Below are 16,797 nucleotides of genomic sequence, written 5' to 3'. Positions count from 1 at the left end.
TAATTTTCTAAATTTGAATGCAGTTTGTTAGAAAATTGCGGCAGAAACATTTAGAGGTATGCCACTTCAAAATCCGATTCAGATAAGTTGAGATATGGAGTTTAGAACTTCAGCCTTGGGGCATTTCTTAATAATCTTGAATTTCTACAACTTCATACATCAGAAAAATTACAAAAAAATTCAAAAAAAAATAAATTTCTAAATTTGAATGCAGTTTTTTAGAAAATTGCGCCAGAAACATTTAAAGGTATGCCACTTCAAAATCCGATTCAGATAAGTTGAGATATGGAGTTTAGAACTTCAGCCTTGGGGCATTTCTTAATAATCTTGAATTTCTACAACTTCATACATCAGAAAAATTACAAAAAAATTCAAAAAAAATAAATTTCTAAATTTGAATGCAGTTTGTTAGAAAATTGCGGCAGAAACATTTAGAGGTATGCCACTTCAAAATCCGATTCAGATAAGTTGAGATATGGAGTTTAGAACTTCAGCCTTGGGGCATTTCTTAATAATCTTGAATTTCTACAACTTCATACATCAGAAAAATTAAAAAAAAATTAAGTAAAAATAAATTTCTAAATTTGAATGCAGTTTTTTAGAAAATTGCGGCAGAAACATTTAGAGGTATTCCACTTCAAAATCCGATTCAGATAAGTTGAGATATGGAGTTTAGAACTTCAGCCTTGGGGCATTTCTTAATAATCTTGAATTTCTACAACTTCATACATCAGAAAAATTAAAAAAAAATTAAAAAAAAATAAATTTCTAAATTTGAATGCAGTTTTTTAGAAAATTGCGGCAGAAACATTTAGAGGTATTCCACTTCAAAATCCGATTCAGATAAGTTGAGATATGGAGTTTAGATCTTCAGCCATGGGGCATTTCTTAATAATCTTGAATTTCTACAACTTCATACATCAGAAAAATTACAAAAAAATTCAAAAAAAATAAATTTCTAAATTTGAATGCAGTTTTTTAGAGAATTGCCCCAGAAACATTTAAAGGTATGCCACTTCAAAATCCGATTCAGATAAGTTGAGATATGGAGTTTAGAACTTCAGCCTTGGGGCATTTCTTAATAATCTTGAATTTCTACAACTTCATACATCAGAAAAATTACAAAAAAATAAAAAAAAAAAAAATTCTAAATTTGAATGCAGTTTTTTAGAGAATTGCGCCAGAAACATTTAAAGGTATGCCACTTCAAAATCCGATTCAGATAAGTTGAGATATGGAGTTTAGAACTTCAGCCTTGGGGCATTTCTTAATAATCTTGAATTTCTACAACTTCATACATCAGAAAAATTACAAAAAAATTCAAAAAAAATAAATTTCTAAATTTGAATGCAGTTTGTTAGAAAATTGCGGCAGAAACATTTAGAGGTATGCCACTTCAAAATCCGATTCAGATAAGTTGAGATATGGAGTTTAGAACTTCAGCCTTGGGGCATTTCTTAATAATCTTGAATTTCTACAACTCATACATCAGAAAAATTACAAAAAAATTCAAAAAAAATAAATTTCTAAATTTGAATGCAGTTTTTTAGAGAATTGCGCCAGAAACATTTAGAGGTATGCCACTTCAAAATCCGATTCAGATAAGTTGAGATATGGAGTTTAGAACTTCAGCCTTGGGGCATTTCTTAATAATCTTGAATTTCTACAACTTCATACATCAAAAAAATTACAAAAAAATTCAAAAAAAATAAATTTCTAAATTTGAATGCAGTTTTTTAGAGAATTGCCCCAGAAACATTTAAAGGTATGCCACTTCAAAATCCGATTCAGATAAGTTGAGATATGGAGTTTAGAACTTCAGCCTTGGGGCATTTCTTAATAATCTTGAATTTCTACAACTTCATACATCAGAAAAATTACAAAAAAATTCAAAAAAAATAAATTTCTAAATTTGAATGCAGTTTGTTAGAAAATTGCGGCAGAAACATTTAGAGGTATGCCACTTCAAAATCCGATTCAGATAAGTTGAGATATGGAGTTTAGAACTTCAGCCTTGGGGCATTTCTTAATAATCTTGAATTTCTACAACTTCATACATCAGACAAATTACAAAAAAATTAAAAAAAAATAAATTTCTAAATTTGAATGCAGTTTTTTAGAGAATTGCGCCAGAAACATTTAGAGGTATGCCACTTCAAAATCCGATTCAGATAAGTTGAGATATGGAGTTTAGAACTTCAGCCTTGGGGCATTTCTTAATAATCTTGAATTTCTACAACTTCATACATCAGAAAAATTACAAAAAAATTCAAAAAAAATAAATTTCTAAATTTGAATGCAGTTTGTTAGAAAATTGCGGCAGAAACATTTAGAGGTATGCCACTTCAAAATCCGATTCAGATAAGTTGAGATATGGAGTTTAGATCTTCAGCCATGGGGCATTTCTTAATAATCTTGAATTTCTACAACTTCATACATCAGAAAAATTACAAAAAAATTCAAAAAAAATAAATTTCTAAATTTGAATGCAGTTTTTTAGAGAATTGCCCCAGAAACATTTAAAGGTATGCCACTTCAAAATCCGATTCAGATAAGTTGAGATATGGAGTTTAGAACTTCAGCCTTGGGGCATTTCTTAATAATCTTGAATTTCTACAACTTCATACATCAGAAAAATTACAAAAAAATTCAAAAAACATAAATTTCTAAATTTGAATGCAGTTTGTTAGAAAATTGCGGCAGAAACATTTAGAGGTATGCCACTTCAAAATCCGATTCAGATAAGTTGAGATATGGAGTTTAGAACTTCAGCCTTGGGGCATTTCTTAATAATCTTGAATTTCTACAACTTCATACATCAGACAAATTACAAAAAAATTAAAAAAAAATAAATTTCTAAATTTGAATGCAGTTTTTTAGAGAATTGCGCCAGAAACATTTAGAGGTATGCCACTTCAAAATCCGATTCAGATAAGTTGAGATATGGAGTTTAGAACTTCAGCCTTGGGGCATTTCTTAATAATCTTGAATTTCTACAACTTCATACATCAGAAAAATTACAAAAAAATTCAAAAAAAATAAATTTCTAAATTTAAATGCAGTTTGTTAGAAAATTGCGGCAGAAACATTTAAAGGTATGCCACTTCAAAATCCGATTCAGATAAGTTGAGATATGGAGTTTAGAACTTCAGCCTTGGGGCATTTCTTAATAATCTTGAATTTCTACAACTTCATACATCAGAAAAATTACAAAAAAATTAAAAAAAAAAAAAATTCTAAATTTGAATGCAGTTTTTTAGAGAATTGCGCCAGAAACATTTAAAGGTATGCCACTTCAAAATCCGATTCAGATAAGTTGAGATATGGAGTTTAGAACTTCAGCCTTGGGGCATTTCTTAATAATCTTGAATTTCTACATCACATAAAAAAAATACAAACAAATTAAAAAAAAATAAATTTCTAAATTTGAATGCAGTTTTGGTCGGAAACGCTTCTTTCTGCCTGTTACATAGTTTTCAACGAATTTAGTATACCCATTTACTCTAGGAGTAACAGGTATAATTACAGCAGCACTAAGTAAAGTGACATCAATGTATTATCAATCGAAATGAACTTGATTTAGTTGAGAATGGTTTCACAATTTAGTTCCCCATTTCTTCAGTGTAGCCAGTGATGTAAAATACAATGTTTCATTTATCGCTTAATTAGTTTGCTCCTAACGTACACCCTACTCCATATCCCCCGAATCGAATTGACACATCCGAATTTTGGTTTATGCGTAGGTGGCCCCTCCGTGCGATTCCGCTTCCAATTCCCCAATACCCAATACCCCGACCCATATACCCATCTTTGGAGTGCTTATCTCTAATGACAAATGTTTGCTTAAAAATCTTTTAATTGCACTTGTTTCGGGTTTCGTTGTGGCTTTTCTGCGTCCGTGTTGTTGTTCCTGATAAGCCAAATTAATCGCAGCACTTAAATTTTCATTTTGAAATTTTTCGGGCATGTGAACGTGTTTGTCTGGCTCTAATTTTGTGTGTGTATATGGCATAAGATTTTCGATACGATTTCGTTTTGATTTCGATGCCAACTGAAGTAGATGTCACGCTCTATCTCCCTCCTCCCCGGACGTGTAAACTTAATCAATTTATCACCAGGCGGACAGGAGGGGGAAGTCGGAGAAGTCGGGGACCTAGATAGGCTGAGCTGTACACTTTGTAATTAATAATTGATTGATGGGCTGAAATAAGCAGAACTTAAACTCGAGTCGAGCGTCAATCTCAGCCGTTCCAAGAAGAGAGTAAGTTGGAACCGAAGTCATTGCAGGAAGTACGCGAAGAAATCATGGAATTTATATGATAACAGAGAATGTTAAATATAATTTGAATTTAAAGAGCCGTGATAATATCAATGAAGCAAACTTGTACGCCTTAGAACTCCCAAGCGTTTTGGGACTATCTTAAAGATTTTTGGCAGCCAGCTTCGTCTAGCAATCTGTGCTCAATCTCGCCGACTGGCTTAATAATTTTCAAGGTCTGCACTTTGACTGGCAACGGCCACCAGCAGATAATCGCCATGAAAGAGCGCTCATACTGTACGGTAACGTATATAACCGCATACATATATGTGGCGATGATTTGCGGTCTAATGCCCCAGGGCAGGCGAGGCCTGGGCTTAATCAGAGATTGCAGATGAAAGCGACAAGAGCGAGGCAGCCAAGGAACGAATGCACATGAGCTGGAGGAGATTCGAACGGGGAGATGGAGTGCAGAGTGCCGAGTGTCCAGTGCACAGTGCCCAGTGCAGAGGATCGATGGATGGATGGATGGATGGACAGACGTGGCTGGGTCAGTTCTGTTGGTCAATTAAACGAATGCTGCGCTGATCGCTGGGAATAGATAATAGGACCTCAGCATGAACTTTATTTCGAGATAAGGCCACAGCTCCCAAGATTGATAAAGAAAGGCCAAGCCGAAAAGCGAATTTGAGCGGAGACCAGAATGGAAACTAATTAAGTGGGTGGAGGAGCAGGAGGAGCAGGAGGAGCAGGAAGGGAGCAGAACAAGGAGGAGTAGTCAGACGTTTGATGATGATGGTAATCTCCACACGACGTTTCCCTTTTGAAATTGAAAATCGAACCGAAGGAAATCTCAAGTTGAAATCAAGGGGCCAACACTAGACGGAATTCGTCTTGTGGAGCGATAACGATAACGATTATCGCTGACAACGCACAAGAACATCACATCATTAGGAGCACTCGAAATTGGAAACCCGCCAGATGAACGCAAAAAGATAAGGTGTCGAAATTCGAACTGAGATTTGTCGCCTTGATATCTCTGATTGTGTCTCTATCCCTTTCTTCCCGCTTCGCCGTCTCGCTCTATGAGTGGTTGTTTTTATTTATGGCGTATTCTGGGTTGTTTATAATGCCGGTTGGGTTTCAAGTCACATAAAATGGAGCAACATCATCCTGATTTTGATAAACATCGTAGAAAACGTAGTTTAATGTTGAAATAGGCTTAGTTCTGCGACTTTTTATCCTTAATCCTGCAATCCTATAGACCTTCATTATATATATAATATACATGTATAACTAACGAACAATTGAGTACATAGCATAGAATGAATTTGGAGATAAGGGCGACTTCCTTTTTAAGTTTCTGCTTATGTAGATCGGCGGGTCTATCTGCCGATCGAGGGACACTAGAGCGATCAGTTGAGTGGTTAGTGGGGCGATGATAAGGAATACTTGGCTCTGGGTCTGGAACTGTGGAACTGCCCATGGACGAATATAGAAATCAGTTCTAATTTTCGGCTGGCGATAGCCATCGCCTATCGGCGAGATTGGGCAGTTTCGTGGAGGCGCTGACAGAGATTTATGGCATTCAAAAGATTCGCTATGAACGCCCTCGGCGACAGTGAATTTTCATTCATTCCGCTGGAATCCGGAATGGCTCTAGATTGATTACAGGTTCATCGGATGCGATCCCAGTCGCTTGGACTTGATCCGATTCGGAATCGAAAATGAAACTGATATCGACGCAAAGAACGACTGGCGAATGGAAATTAATTAACCCGCCAGATATCGCGCCATGGCCGAAGGGAAATCCGCAACTCCGCAACTCAACGGTGGAGATCGATCATTCCGATACTGGCCATATATTATAGAGTTTTACGTGTGTCTACAAATACACTTTTTAGGCCCTGTGTATATTGTCATAGCTGGGGATCTGTATCTGCATCCGACAAACCACATCACATTGACATTTTTATCTTTAGCTGAAAATCTCTTCAAATTGTTATAAACGAAAAACACACGACAGCAATTGTTGTTGTTGGGCGAGTTCATTCTCTCATTTTTGAAGCAAAGCGCGACAATCTTGCCATCAGATCAGCTGATAAAAAACAACCGACCAGAGCCCGGAGCATTGTACAAATCATACAACCATAGCAGCAACAACATCGTAAAGTCCACAACAACAGCCACAATCGACAGCTGTTTTAAGCGATTTTTAGCTTTATTTTGTCGTTTTGCCGTCTGGTTTGTTTGTATTTGTTGTATTGTACGAAGGGAATGTTTGGAAAATGACTACAAACCATTATCGCCGACCGGGCATCAGGTTTCAAACTTATTTCGATTGCATTCACCGATTAAATCGTAAATAAGCCCACAAGTGGATACACAGGGGGATAAAGTGGGGAATATAGGTCGAATTGTGGTTCCACTATCGCAGGTGATTAGTCAACTGTGGGAAATAGCAGTCTAGATTTTGAAATTCATTTTTCAGCCACCGCATGACGGTTGACAATGATACATCAGAGTTTCACAAGAAAATAGGATAAAAAAAAAAAAATACTGTAACGTAAACATATTTTTTGGATACGATCTATTTGCACGATTCAAAACAATATTATCGTACTTCCTTTTACTGACTCAATTTCGCTGAGGATGAGCCATTTTGTTTGCGGAAGGCGGAAATGAATGAATAATGCTAGATTTAAATAAGTGAATCAAGAATAAATAGTGGAGGCATTCGCCTGTTGGCTGAACTCTGTTATTTTTAGATGTTTTTAATGCTTATAATGTTAGGCAGGATATCCTAGGATTCGTAAACGCAAGTTCATTTCTTTACAAGTTTATCAGTTCTTTTCTACTTATTTTACTCCATTCATTAATCACTTAAGTTCGCCTTTTCGTGTGATAAGAGCAAAAACACAAACGGGGCAAAAAATGCAATAAATATATCGCTGGGTGACTAATTCGATCGTCAAGTTACTACCCTGCCTAATCCCTCACCCCTATCAACACCCCTATATCACATCACCAACCATATTCATTCGCCTCACTTGATATGCAAATGTGCTGGCCAAAAACAAAGATAATAAAATGCAACAAAGTGAAAAACAACATTTTGTAATTCGTAATGCTTGTTAATGCTGTTGTTTTTGTTGCTACTGGCTTATTGTTGGTGCTTTTTATCTGGTGATATTTCCTGGTCCGATTTCCAGCAAATCAACAAAACAGAGACAAAGAGAGTGTGTCAGAGGGAGAAGCTTATCGCAATTATTAAAATACAATGTCAAAATGGCCAAAGCTCGAGATTATCTTTTCCAATTGAAATGGACAGAGCAGCCACAGGGGCGTGCATTTGAAGAGGGGCCACTGGGAATTAAGGGGGCTCCGAGGGGCCGTGGCTTGCAACCTGAGCCTCGCCTCTTATCGCGGCTGCAACTGCAGCTCTTCGAATGCAAACTGCAATTGCCATACGCATTTAGTGAGCTTATCTTATCGCTCGAACGCAGATCCGCTGCATAGATACCCCTTAAAAAGCCCTATGTAAGCGCATTCCACAAATTTTTCTCTCAGTGCACTAGACCAAACCCGCTTCAAACTTGGCTTCGACTTGGCTTTTGCCTAAATTGTCACCCGCATGGTGATAGCCATGTGAATGGGCCGCTCTCCTTTGGAGCTGTTGGTGCTGGCCGGAGAACAACCGACAACCGAACAACAGCAGACAGGCGAACATCCAGCAACCTACAAACCAACAGCTGGCCATTAACATAAAATTAGTGATAAGCGTAATTAAAATTTATAAAAAACAAAAGCGAATGGGACGACACAAAGGTGCTTATCTCAATGCGAGTGCACTTCCTCAGGTCTCGAAACTCCTAAAAGGCGTGAGATAGGAATCGAGAGCAGGTGAAGCTTGGTTAAATGTAAAATACCCTGCCCTACAAGAAATATGGCGATAAATCATTGGAATGCTTTCATCTATATTTCTCCAGTAAAAACAGTTGCTTTTGCTTATACAACTTGTAACAGTAGTGATCTTAGAAAAGTGATTTCTTTAGACAACATCAACAGCTCTATGCTGAAACGACGTACACCCTTCTAAAGGGTATTTCGAAAACGAACCCGAGGGCGTCGTCATCACGATTCCTACACTTCGAGCTAGAGACTATGCGCTCCGATACAACTGGCAGTTATTGAAGCTTATGTAAAGGCAACAATAACAACCTTTGGAGAACCTCCAACAAAAGCTACGCAAGTTAATGTTATTTGCTGTTGTTGTTGCTGTGGCTGGCACTGCTGCTGCAATTGTGATAAAACTTTATCGAGTTGCGCTTCGAGTTTTTTCTCGCCTTCAAAACCCAACTCCCCACGCCCAGCCCCCAACTCCCACTGAGCCATAGAAAACAACGGGACAGAAGTGAGGCAAGTGTGCAAGAGATAAATATGCAAAGCAGAAATGTAAGGCGCGCGGGAGGGTGGGGGTGTATAGCTACCCAGGGATAACCCACTGATAGTGCAGGTGCAACAACAACAACAACAACTACAGCAGACATCAACAACAACGGACAACAGCTGCACTGATAAAAAATACCCTAAATTATCGCAACGCAAATGGTAAAGTTTCTCGTTATCCGTTCCCTTACCCTTTAAATAGCTAGAAGTCGTGGTCTTAATGGTTCTTGAAAACTATTAAAGTACAAATATAATTGAAATAGAACTTTATAAATAGTTTTCCGATTTACAGTTCTTGGTAACGAGTCAAGTGTAAATAGTTTTAAAACGTTTCTAAAAAGTATAGATAGAATTTCCTTATCCACTCAATGGTGACCTATAAATAAGCATGACTCTAAGCCTAATGCTTCTGGATAGCTTGGGGAATATAAATAGGTCTTACAAAGTAGCTGTACATATATCCTAAGCTCTAATGGCATCAAACGTAGTTGCAGCTCCATATATGTACATATGTATCTATATAGAGGCATGTTTTAAAGGCATCGTTAGGCCAGTCCTGAGATACAGATGACTTACTGGGAAATTCCACTTGCATGACTCGGCCTGGTATCACTCGTAGGGTATTTGTTGGATGTGGGATCGGATGGAATGGAATGGAAATGGAAATGGGTTCAGAGGGGTGTTGGGTGGGGCGGAGTCGGCCAGTCGGGAAACGTGCTTCGAGCAGAAGCAGCAAAAGCGATAAGGAGGCCAAAATGGCAAAATGGATAAGCAACAAACCGGGCGGACTTCGAGGGGGGCGGAAACTGAGGTGAGTTCAGGTGGTCGGGGTGTCCAGTGTCGCAGGTCCGGCACGTTTTATCGATTTTGATTCCGAAATGCATTCATTGGGTGTCAAATGGTTCGGGCCATAAATATATCAAATGGCAAACAGCGAAATGTAATTAGTTGACACTCTCCGCTCTCCGCAGCACTCCCGCTTCCCTTCCCGCTTCCCCTACAATGCTCATAAGGTGTGTCAGCTGCACGTACAACAGGTATCGACATCGATAACGAGACGACAAAGAAATTTCATTTAAATGAGCAACAAAGCTGGCCACTTTTTAAGCACCCTTATATTTTAAGACTGTGGCGTTAAATACGCTTAAATTCTTTGTAAATCTATAGTACTATGGCTACACAACCCGAACCACGTGATATAAAACATCTAATTTCCTGCTTCTATCTTTTTGCCTGGTGACAACGATCGTTTTGAGACGTTGTTCGTTATCACAGTTTAAATAAGTCATTTTAATATCGGGTTTCATGCAGTCGCAAAATCTCGGCTTATCGTTCTCACCCGTTTCGTTTTAAGCTTCTTTGGCTGCTTTTTCTTGGCATAGTTAATCAATTTCTTGGATTTCTGTGTTTGCTGTGTGTTCGTCTGCTTGTTTTGCTGTCCAAAAACGAGAGCTGCTGAGCAAGCCAGCGAAATTGAATGGGTCAGCTTGCGGTCAGATGGGAAAACCGATCGTGATTAGTGGAAAGTTAAATGATAGCTTTGCAATGACAAAGAGTACAACAGTGTGTTCGCTGAGGCAAAGTAATGGTTTCAGATAACTAAAAAAGTGCTATAACATTTGATTTGATAAAACCAAATGAGGGAACAGCTTGTAACTCACCTTTATTCAACGGCTTCGGGTTGGACTGTTTGCGTCGTGACATTTCGAGTCCAGCTGCTGGACAGGAGGAGTATCTTCAGCTACGTCGGCATCAAGTCTGCGGAAGATCCAGATCCCTGCTCCTTTTCGCGGACATTTACCGGCGGATGCGATCGCACTCACACACAGGCACTCACTCTCACACACACGGCGAGTATCAATTATGGGCAATCGATGCGATTACTTGTATTATTTGTATTATTGGCGGCGATTAACAAGCCTTAATGAATTTCTAACGATCGGCGCGACGAAAAACGCGCGCGATTTACGAGCGCAATGGAAGTGGAATATTCCGATTGGAATGCAGCGGGCAGTAATCTCCAACTCGATCTCGGATCCCATCAATATCTGATCAGTGTTTTGCTCTTGATATTATAATAAATATGCAGTCGCGTGTTTATTCACCAAAAGCCTTTCGAAGGGGGCGTGACATGCGAGGGCGTTCTTAAAGACGTCCGTTCGAAGCAAGCGCTCGCTCACGAATGAAATGCAAAACGAAACCGAAACCGACACGAAAGCTCCATTTCGAGAGAGAGCGCGAGAGAGAAAGAGAAAGAGGGAAAGAGCGCAATCTTATTAGAGCGCGCGCATTTCTTTCCATTTTGTTTTGTACTCGGTTTTTCATCGCTCCGCATGCTTGCGCGTCTGCTTCGCAGTCTGATAAGAATCAAAACAAAAACGCCGAAACATTTACGCACGTTTTCACACTTTTCTCGCTGTCCTTCCTTCTCTTTGCTTTCATCACATTTGCATCGGTATTTGCCATATTCTGGTTGGAATTTCAATGCCTTTTATGGTTCTCTACTTTCTTTGTGTCATTGTTAATTGTTGCTTCCCACTCACTGAAGAACATTCGTTCAATTTGCTTTTAGGTACTTCATTTCTTATATTTTTTCCTCACTTGTTTTTATTTTTGCACTTTTTACTCCAGCTGCTGGCAAAAGGCATTAGGACATAGTGTTGGAAACACACGAAACGCAGTTATGAGAAAAACGAAAAGATTCCACTTCAGGCCACCAGGGGGCGCTGGATACTTTGATACCGCTTGCAAGGCATACTTTTAGGCTTTCCATATAGATGGCGCCTCCAAAAGGCGCCAATTCAAAAAAGAGGTAATTTGTGTTCTTATTTTAGCCATCATTCACGATAGTTCTTAATTTCAAAAACAAACGTAAGCAATTACGACATCGTCCACAGAATTCTATTTCCTGTATGCACCACTACTTTTAGCATTTTATTTATTCACTTCCGTTTTTTTTTGCGTAATTTCTTCATTTTGCTTCCCTCTTGTCGCTCACCTTTTTGTCTTGTAATTTGCACCTATTGCATGATTTTAATGGAAATTCCTCCTGCTTTGCATTGGACACCCATAGATTTTAAAAATTCAGACAGCGGCGGAAATGAAAAGCTTCCTGCGGGACAAACCCAATGTTGAATGTTGAAGGAGGTGAGGGGGTGGGGGCGGCGTTCTAAGGGCGGGGCATGCAAATTGCAAATGGGGATGCATGGCAATAAATATCATAAACCAGTTAGCGACCCGTAATCCCCGCTAACATATGGCCGAGTCGATTAGCCGCGGGACCTCCACGTGGCTTCCACCTTCCCCGCCCTCTGCTTCGGGTCATTTGCGGTCTCCTTTCGCTCCGTTTCTTGCCCATTTTTCACCACCGCCCTTCGCTAATCGCTAATGAAGTATACGCACCGTTGACCTTCGGATCGTTCATTAAACTTTGTCGTTGGCTCTTTAGGCTATCCTTGATCGCTTTTAATTTGTTCTCAATGCAATTCGGCTGTCACCCAAAAAACCTATAAATAAATGGAAACAAGAAAAGTAAGTGCAAGTCTACGTTTTCAACATCGATAGTGATCGAGGTTGGTAGTACGCTGTAGATACTAAGCTCAAGGATATGACAGTGGTTTCCAAACCACCATATCTATGTATATATGAAATAAATATAAGAGATATCCAGTGTATGTACAGCAAATGAATGCAGAAAGACGACCACTGGTTGCGAAACACTTTCTAAATATGGCGCTATTCAAAATAATAGCCTTCATATCAGCTGAAAGCGAAGATCTTGTTAGAGGGGCGCCGGAAAAAATGCCAACCAGCCATAACTAATATTCAGGGGAATCCCAGCCGCTTTGGCTTCAAGTCGTGCCTTTACTATAATGAGCGTGCGCTTCTTTGTCCGTAACATCGATGCCAAATCAATCAGCTGCGTATGGGTCATAGTAGTGGGTGCTTCACCAAATGTATTTCAGAGCAGCAAGTACAAAAACCTCAAAAATACCGCATCGCATGCTCAATTCAATCCGTAACCGAGTCAGCCTCCCCTGCAATCATAGTGCAATACACTCGGCTGGAGGCCTGAGGAGGATGTTCCGAGATTGGGAGCAGGGGCCTATACGAGGTAAGGTGAGCAACTCGCAGGTCAAGCAACTTCTGGCGGCAAGGCCATGCCCGTGACTGAAATGGAAATGGGAATGGAAATGACAGCGGCGAAACAATAAAACAAAACAACAACTTAACCGAATATCTGCCGAAATTTTCGGCGGGGGAAGCTAATATCATTGACCCAAGGTGCAGTTACCTTGCGTGTTCGCTCCGAGTGCAATGCTCCGATGATCCGCTGATTCGCTGATCCGCCGCCGCCATTCGATCGGAAACGGCACGTTCCAACCCTGGGCGATGCGACCTTACCCTGAACGAGCTAATTTATTGACGACATGGGAAGTGGGGGTCAATACACTGCGCCAGCAAATAGTGAAAAGTAAAGTGGGCTGTTATATTTTAAAATCAAAGCAGTGCTACTTCTTCGATAAACTCTTCGACTTTGGTTCACCGCAGTTCAATCGACATTGGACGACGTTGCAATCTAATCGTCTGCCTCTGTAAAACCCAAAATGGGAAATGTATTGAAACCATTAAAATGCTTCAAGTCAATTGCTTAAGTTCGATTTCGTCAAGAACATTGAAGGATAGAGTGCCGAAGTGGGATAGAGTCACGTTCTGCAATCAATTCCCTTGTTTTGTTTTGCTCGAAAGAAAGAATACTTTTTTTCAAGTGCAGGGCGTTTTCCACCAACCTTGCCGTTCTCTTGCACTCTCTTTGGCGATCGAATCTCTTCGGCCGACTGCTCTTCTCACTTTTTTCTGATGCTGATCCGATCCACTCCCAAGATCGGCTCGGCTGGGCTCCTTGCATAAATTAAAACAGCTGATGAAATTTGGCAAGTCCGTCGCATAAGCGAGCTAAAAACCAAACAAACTGTTTCCCCAGCAGCGATAAAATATTAACTTATTTTTGTTAAAAAGCTTCTTTGTGCCGATCATTTGCCGTTATACAGGCCGCCGTCGACGACGCCCACAAAATCCACTGCATTCGATCAAAGTCCGATTCGCTGACCCGCCCCTTTCCTTGGAATCTTGTGGGTACGATGGGTATTTATAGTAGCACCGACTGCAATAGGAATCGCACTCTCTCTCTCGCACTCGCGCTAAATAGCCGCTGCTAATTGGGGGCTGCCGCCATTGCGGTAGGTTCGTCCCATGCTGCGTATACGTAATGTCGAATATAATCCCCCTTTTCAAATGACCATGGATGGGTTTAAATATAGGTGGGCTTGGGCGTCTGCTACCGAATTAAAGAGCCATTTATTTTGGGTATAAATATATACTGAACTAATTAAGAGAGACATATTGTCAATTGCACAGAAGCATTCATTGCTCTGCAAACCCACCTTTCTAAATGCATATAAGTTAAGTTGTGAAGTAAAATGCTGAGCACAAAGATTTAAGTCTGTTGGAAACGATGCTGCACAAGAAAAAAAATTGCCAGCAACACATGCACATGATCAGCGCACAAATTGACCTAAATTAAGTCAGGATTGGGCATTCCCAGCCTTAGCCCAGCTCCCCGTTCCCATGGAAGTGTGTTTTTCCTGATCCACTTTCCCGGATGATCGAAGCCATCATCCGCGCAGGGCCGCTTATCGCAAGTCGGACGCGAATTGGCCGTTCTATTTATAGCAATTCGAACCGAAGTTGCTTGACCAGACAAAAGAGGAAGATGATGAAATGTGTGTGATGTGCTCGGGCTCAAATCGCTCATTCCGCCGATTACTCTGGCGATTACCGCGGTATTTCGGTACTTCACCCACAAGTGGAACTCGTAAGTCAGATTTTGGCGAACTTTGCGCCTTCTTCACTTATTCAGGGTCACCTTTGGAGTCACCTTCACCTTCTGCACATCGATCATTCGCCTCACGCATGTCTTATTCGTACCGATTGACGTTCGGAACCACAAACCTACACCATATGAACCATAAAGAGGGAGGCAGCCTCAGAAAGAGAGAGCGAGAGGGAGAGAGAGAGAGATGGAGGGAGAGAGCGAGAGTCCAAAGGTCAAGCCCGCCCAACCCGCACTAAAGTAGTTGATCAGTGATTAACTGCTGAGCTTCATATTTTCAATGACCCTTTGCCCCGCACCAGTCGAAAAGGTTTAATTAAATGAATAATAAATGATACTCTTTGGTCACTTTCCTCTAGGAATATAAATAATATATCTGTACATGCAAGTAATATGCCATTTTTCTTCGATATGCCCAAGTACGACCATTGTCAATTGTTTTCCTTCATTATGAGCAAAGGCGTCAACGTCAGCGAACTGCCTCCATTTCATTTTATTTTTCTGACTTGGCTTGGTTCAACGCATTGTGAATTTGCTCGCTGACCTTAAATGCAATTTGTAGCTGCGGCTCGCTCATGTTTTGATGTTCACTTCCGTCGTTGTCCTTGCCAAAGTGCAAAAGCCCCGCAAAAAATGAAAATCGAGTAAGATCGAGTATAACTCGTGCCCCGTTTCGAGTGTTTCGATTTCGATGCGATCACCCGGTTCCACGCATCTTCGATTTATGGCCCCGGCCACACGATGGGCAATTTGCAAAAATATGTTAATTATTTCTTTGGTCCTCAGGTGGCGCGGTGCCACTTCTTTCTCCACATCCACAGCTTCGATTTCGAACCGCCCCGCCCGTGGTGATTTGAAACGCGTCGGCTTGCTAAAAATAAATGAAATGTGGGCAAGCACAGAGCAGCCACCAAATACAAAATACACTTTTAGCGCTCGTGCTTCGATTAGCCAACAACCATCGAAAAAACAGCACAGCAGGGCAGGGCAGTAGAAAATGTGCTAAATACCCAAAGCGTTGTGCACGCCTCTGCTTCATGACTATTGATCATTGGGGGAGAAAATTCTTGAGTATGTTGTCGAGCAATCTGTAAGTTAGGGAAATTCCAGCTCACAACAACACAGTGCACACTCTAAACCACTCTTGGGGTAAACACAATAAATACCCCGTCATCGCTACCAAACTGACTTTCAAGGGAAAGCGTAGCGGGTGCTGTAATAGCGCCTGAACTCGAAAACATAAGGACCATGCCATACAATCAATGCGTGGTCGTCTGAAATCGCCGGAGATAAGCGGGCAGACTGAGAAGTCGCTCCCCTTTCGCCGGCCGGCCAGCCACAATTCGCAGCTCCAAACGCGCCCACTTAAGCCAACAAACGCAACAATGTCAATAAGGCAGCGAAATCAACAGAAATACCAGTACACCGCAGTACTAAATTGCAGAAATGAAAGAGAAAGAAAGCTCGATGATGACAGGGACGGCCGTATTGAGGAACTGAGCACTTGGGCAATTTCCATTGTTTGTCTGCCGGCAGCGAGCCTCCTTGTATAGCCTTTGCGAAAGGGTTTATGGACCCGTCAAGGGCAATCCATTAATCGCGGGTTCGTCGCCTATCGACGCCCCACTACCCTCTACCCACTACCCACTCCCCTCCCCGCCCACCTAACAGTGCGCAACGCAAAAGCAAAACAAGCGTGGAGCCACCAACACCCCATAAACCCATAAACAAGGTCTGCTCCGTCATGGCACGGGTTTAGATAAACACACCAACCGATTCGGAACCGATTCACACTCGATTCGCGCCCGATTCCCATTCCGTTTCCAATGGTCACGTTGCCGACGAATGGCAATGAGTTTGATAAACAAAATCGGAAGTGGTGTGAGATATATACATACGTAATGAGATGTAATGCGATGAACACACCTGATGCCGACTGATTTTCCCTGCTGGATTTGAGAGTGTTTAATGGATCATACTTCAGTTCTGACGTTTGATTGTATGACGCTGGACAGGCGATGTTTTTTTGCAACTGTACGTATGAAAGTATGGTATGACACAGCTATCTACCCATCGTATCATAAGTTGACTGCTTAAAATACAACATACGTGTATCTAATTGCCAGAGAATTAACCTCAAGCCGTCTTCCATTCACCGGAAGCCATAATTAAGCTGAATGAAAGCCCACCCAATGAT

At 40.8% G+C, this 16,797-nt stretch overlaps 1 protein-coding gene across 1 annotated transcript in view; it reads right to left on the bottom strand.

Annotated features, from left to right (window-relative positions):
- Nucleotides 1-10,929, bottom strand: part of LOC6540824 (zinc finger protein ush) — a 61,826-nt gene extending 50,897 nt beyond the window's left edge. Inside the window, exon 1 of the mRNA XM_015159764.2 lies at nt 10,369-10,929. Coding sequence (XP_015015250.1) covers nt 10,369-10,411 — 43 coding nt within the window. The 5' untranslated portion in view covers nt 10,412-10,929. The remainder of the gene's footprint in view (nt 1-10,368) is intronic.
- Between the last annotated feature and the right edge of the window lie 5,868 nt (nt 10,930-16,797).

Source organism: Drosophila erecta, unplaced genomic scaffold (assembly GCF_003286155.1).
Source record: "Drosophila erecta strain 14021-0224.00,06,07 unplaced genomic scaffold, DereRS2 tig00000055-arrow-pilon, whole genome shotgun sequence".
Lineage (NCBI taxonomy): Eukaryota > Metazoa > Arthropoda > Insecta > Diptera > Drosophilidae > Drosophila > Drosophila erecta.
This window is presented reverse-complemented; position numbering and strand designations above follow the sequence as displayed.